The sequence below is a fragment of the Piliocolobus tephrosceles genome, chromosome 21 (assembly GCF_002776525.5).
Source record: "Piliocolobus tephrosceles isolate RC106 chromosome 21, ASM277652v3, whole genome shotgun sequence".
NCBI classification, from domain to species: domain Eukaryota; kingdom Metazoa; phylum Chordata; class Mammalia; order Primates; family Cercopithecidae; genus Piliocolobus; species Piliocolobus tephrosceles.
In genome coordinates this window covers 1,968,583-1,973,358 of record NC_045454.1, presented here as the reverse complement: position 1 = coordinate 1,973,358, position 4,776 = coordinate 1,968,583, and the positions used below count along the sequence as shown (strand labels likewise).

At 66.3% G+C, this 4,776-nt stretch overlaps 2 protein-coding genes across 2 annotated transcripts in view; both read right to left on the bottom strand.

Annotated features, from left to right (window-relative positions):
• Positions 1–973: 973 nt before the first annotated feature.
• On the bottom strand, positions 974–3,880 carry NAT14 (N-acetyltransferase 14 (putative)). Its single transcript, XM_023184397.2, has 3 exons — positions 3,314–3,880; positions 2,795–2,914; positions 974–2,141 (listed from the first exon to the last, which is right to left on the bottom strand). The coding sequence occupies exons 2-3, from the start codon at positions 2,864–2,866 to the stop codon at positions 1,593–1,595; spliced, it is 621 nt and encodes a 206-aa protein (XP_023040165.1). The 5' UTR covers positions 2,867–2,914; positions 3,314–3,880; the 3' UTR covers positions 974–1,592.
• A 154-nt stretch (positions 3,881–4,034) lies between these two features.
• ZNF628 (zinc finger protein 628) overlaps positions 4,035–4,776 on the bottom strand; it is a 7,721-nt gene continuing 6,979 nt past the window's right edge. Inside the window, exon 3 of the mRNA XM_023184396.3 lies at positions 4,035–4,776. This exon is cut by the window's right edge and continues 2,549 nt beyond it. Coding sequence (XP_023040164.3) covers positions 4,150–4,776 — 627 coding nt within the window. The 3' untranslated portion in view covers positions 4,035–4,149.

Genomic DNA, 4,776 nt, shown 5'->3' with positions numbered 1-4,776 from the left:
GGGATGGGGTGAAAGGGGAAGGAGAGCGGGAGAGAAGAGGAGGAGGCAGCTGGGGAGACACGCAGGGAGGGAAGCGCCTGCCGGAGGCGCCCAGGCCCGAGGAGAAGCAGGCAGGGCTGGACGCTTTGCCAGGAGGAAGAAAGAGGCTGCAGGGAGGCGGCAGGGGACAGGGGGGGCGGGAGGGGGCTGGCCGGCGGCTGAGACATGGGGGGGAGGGGGGTGGGGGGGGGGGGGGAGGGTGTCCAACTGCAGACACCCACACGGGAGACGGAGACGACGGCCAGGCAAGCTGCAGCCAGCGAAGTGCTGTGCTCAGAGGTGCTCAGGGAGTGGCTGGCTGCAGGAAGGCGCAGGACAGGGGTTGCGGGACGTGTGCGTGGGGGTGCAGCATGAGCAGGAGAGGGCGCCCACTTCGGTCTCCTCTCTTGTCTGGTCAGGGAAATCCAGTGAGACCACTGCTAGGGTTGGGGCTTGGGCAGACCTGGGGGCCCTTGGTGCAGCAGCAAGATTTGCAGCCAGACACCAGGAGGGACTTCCTGGGTTAGGAAAAGAGACTGAAAGACTCATCCCTCCAGTCCTCCCCGTCACTGGTGGATGTGAGTGTGAAGCCCGCAGTCCCCAGCTGAGAGAGGAGTTTGAACTTCACCGTCCCAGAGGGAGCTGGGGTCGGGGGATAAGCAGCACAAGGGTCAAGGCTTGGGAAGGGGAGGGGCTCCACACACTCACACACACACACACCCCACTCCCTGCACACCAGGCAGCTGTGAGGTGGAAAAAATTCGGTAATAGGGAGCGTGACTCAGAAGGGCTGGCAGGGCCCGGGGCTGCCCCTGAGCTCACAGCCTCCCCTTCTCCCAGTCCAGCACCGCCCCCCAACAATTCATGTTAACTGGGGAAAGGAGGAGCCAGACAGAAATGGGCGGGGGGGGTGTCCGGAGACAGACTGGGAAAGGCATCAGAGATGAGGCAGGCACACAGCAGTTTCGGGCTTTATTAACAAACCGTGTAAAAAACCAGACGGGTCTGGGGGAAGGGACAGCGCTGCCCATCTCAGCTCTCGACCGACCTTCCCGGGGAGGGGCCAGGCCTGGCAGCCCTGTGCACCGCGCCCGCTAAGCAGTCCACCTTGTCCCCTCTAAGCACAGGCATCTGACCCAATCCGGGTCCCCGGAGGCGGAGTCGCAAACCCTAACTCTAGGGCATATTCTGCTGGGCCTCCTCTCCCCCTCCCCAAATAGCTCTCCCAGGCTTGGGGCACCGACAGCACAGGCTGTGCAGACATCCACCGGGGAGATTTCTCAGTGCAGACAGAGCTGAGGTAGGGGTTTTGGAGAGGCTGACCTCGAGAGGCCCCTGAGGGCCAGGAGGGAAAAGCAGTCATTTCACTCTTAGAAGCTCAAACACCACAGACTTCACACTGCCGACGGCCGGGCAGAGGCCAGGCTCCTCCCCCCGGCAGGCCTCGGTTTCTGGGCCCTGGGTGGCTGAGGACTCACCGAGGGAGAGCACGTAAAAGTACCTGCACACAGTAGGTGCTCTTCAGGTGCTGGCGCCCCTCCCTCCTTCCCTGCCCTGGCTGTCAGTCTGTGGCCTCACAGGTCTTTGCTGAATTCCCTCACCAGCGTGTAGCCCAGGCAGCCCCAGCCTCCCTCGGCCTGGTAGCCGCAGCCCTCCAGCATCCCCGCCACCCCCCAGGCAGCCACAGCCACGGGGACCACGAGCCGGGCCCGGGGCTCCCCCATGCCGCCAGCCCAGGCCCGAGCCCGGGCCTCCGCGAAGGCCAGCAGCCTCCTGCCCACGCCCCGGCGGCGGTGCCAGCGAGAGACAGACAGGCGGGTGACCCGGGCCCCGTCCCCTGCGTTCGTGCCAGGGGCCAGGGCCAGGACCCCACACACATCACCAGAGCCCCGCACGGCCACCCAGGGCCCCCCCAGGCCACCCGGTGGAGGCAGTGAGCCCCATCGGGCCCGCAGGCCCAGCTTCACGGCAGCCACAGCCAGGAACACCGGCAGGAGGAGAGCCAGGGCGAAGGAAGCCAGAACAAAGCGCAGGCCGCTGCTGGCCGCTGCCAGGAGGAGCAGGGCCGGTGGCCGTGTCAAGGCATGGAGGGCCACGCGGTTTTCTGTGTCCTTCACGCCGGCCTGTGGGCAGGAGGGGTGGCTCAGCCATCCAAAACGCTTAGGCCTCCTGGACAAGGAGAGATAGACCCTGCCGGGGCGGGGCGAGGGCTCCCAAATGGGAAGGGAAGGCAGTATAGTCCGATGGTCACCAGTGTGGCACGCTGGGTATGGAGTGAATGAATGAGAGTGAATGATGGATGGAAGAATGAATCAGGAGCTGTGGGGGCACTCAATTCAGTAGCAATGCCGCAGTGAGGCGCCAGGGAAGTAAGGACAGGGAGCGTGCCTCAGGCTGGAGTGGAGGCTGGAGGGGGGCTGCTAGGCTAGACTGGGGGGCTGGCTGTGCTTTGAAGAGTTGGGGTCGGAGGCACAGAGCTGGCTGTTGCGCTGGAGTGCCGGGCCGACTGGAGATGGGAGACTAGGGAGGGCATTGGTGCTGGCGTCCCAATAGGGCTGGGGGGTGAGCCCCCAGCTGCCACACCTGCTCCGGTTTTCAGCAGCACCTGGAGCTGCTGAACACCTTCCGGGCCCCCAGGGCGGCTGAGGATCAGGAAGAAAAGATCCCACTCCAGGGGTTCAGGCTGGCTCAGGTGGGTGGGAGGGGGTGGCTGAATCCACTTGCAATGTCCCCCACTTCAGCCACTCCCAGGCCCCCTGGGGCCCCTGCCTCTCACCTTCAGCATCTCCAGCACCAGGGGCTTCTCATCCTCCCTCATCTCCCGCACTGACAGGTGGCTGGGGGCCATGGCAGCCCCCAGGCCCCCGCCCCCTAGAAGGGAGCTGGCGTCGTGCACCTGGTGAGAACACAAGCTGGTCAGCGCCAGGGGGGCACCTCTGTCCCCAAAGCCCCCGAGGGGTGGGGAGCAGCAGCAGCAGCACTTCCCCGACCAGGACCATGAGAGCCCTTGGGACCCACAAGCGAGGATCTGGACAGGACAGGCGCCCCCCACAATACTCAGCGACCTTGCTAGTCTCCTGGGATCCCCCTCCCCCGTATTACTCAGCGATCTACACTCCTAAGCACGCTGTGGACGCCCACACTGTGCAGCACGGGCTCCCTCCCAGGCACGGGGCCACGAGCCCCCTCCCCACATGCCAGGGAACGGACCACGCTCGCTCCTCCCCGGTCCCCAGCGCCCCCTCCCTCACAGTCGTCCCCGTCCCGCGCCACAAGAACAAGGACCCGCAAGCACCTGCACGGGTCGCCTTTGGTCCTTTGACAAGGTTTCGGGAGCGGGTCTGGAGGGGGTCGCCGGCGGAAGTGACGTCAGACCGCGCGCGCTGGGGGCGGGGCGTTGCCCGCTGCGGGTCGTAGCAACCGTTGCTAAGCTCCCGGGAGGGCGGGCGGGCGGGGAGCCGTGACCCTGCGGCGGGCCGGGAGGTGACCTCTCCTGTCCCTAGAGAAGGAGCAAAGGGGAAAGGGGACCTGGGGAAAAACGGGAGCGGGCGCCGGCAGGAGACGGGCGGCGAGCTGGGGACCAGCGCGAGCTCCCGCCCCACGTTCCCTCGTTGCTGAGCAACCTGTGCGCGGGGCAGCGATGCCCGCGGGTGGATTCTCATGGGTGCCGCGCTCAGCATCCCCCAGCCCAGCGGCGCCCGACCCCCCCATCCCCAGGGACCCCATTCCACCCACGGCGCGCCCGGGCTCGCAGGGCCCTCCCGCATAAGGATCCCCCTATTTCTCAGACGCGGGGGGCAGCAGGGCGATCTACAGTGAACAAGTGGCACTCCCTGGAGTCAGATGCCACCACCTCCCCACTACAATGACCCCTACGTCTTTTGGTTTCAGGACAGGGGAACTGAGCCCCACGTAGTGGCTGGCCCCAGGACGCAAGCGTTAAGACTCCAGGCGCCCAGGCGGGGGCTAGGACCATGACTTTGCCCCCTTCCCTCCCCTCAGGAAAACAGAACACAGGCGGGGAGACTCGGGTTTTTATTAGGCAAGCCCAGCCTGCAGCACCCCGCCGCGCCCCGGCTGGCAGTGAGTCGGGGTCTCTATGTGGGGCGGGAAGGGAATCACTGGCTCTCCTCAAAACGTGTGCACCAGCTGGACTGCGGGTAGAGTCTGGACAATCTGGATGGAGGGCAGGCCCTGCGGGGTCATAACACCAGGCCCAGCTCCTGCGGGGACCACTTGTACCATCTGGGAGGCTGGAGCCGCCGGGAGCCCCGCGGGGCCCGAGGCTGGGCCTGAGGGCGGTGGGGCCAGGAGCTGCAGCGTGGCGGCGCCTCCTCCAGTGTTGCTGCTGTCCAGCAGCTCAGTGGCTGGGGCGCTGCGGATGATGAGGAGTTTCTGTCCGGGTGCGCCGGTGGCAGGCGGCTCGGTCAGCCCAGGGGGAAGGGTTTCTACCTCCTGTACGCACAGCCGGGTTTGCTCGCCATCGGCCCCGCTCAGCACCAGCAAGCTCTGCAAGCCCTCGTCCGTCTGGAGTGTCTCAAAGAGGACATCCTGGACCACACCGGTGCTGGCCTCACCATCCCCCGCCTCCCCGGGGCCGGGGCCCGTGAGCAACTCCTCAGCTGCCCCGCTCTGAACAACCAGCAGGTTGGGCGCCTCAGTAGCCACAGCTCCCCCACTGGAATTGGAGAGCTGGCCGGCCACAGGCTGGAGCTGGACCGTGGTCACCTCCTGTGCTGGCTGGAGCTGGACCGTGGT

What these genes read in the sequence shown, in the direction of transcription:
- NAT14 (XM_023184397.2), bottom strand. Translation starts at nt 2,866, where the DNA reads ATGGCCCCCAGCCACCTGTCAGTGCGGGAGATGAGGGAGGATGAGAAG. An exon ending in TGGTGCTGGAGATGCTGAAG is followed by an intron (nt 2,142 to 2,794) that starts GTGAGAGGCAGG and finishes TCCTGCCCACAG; the next exon opens with GCCGGCGTGAAGGACACAGA.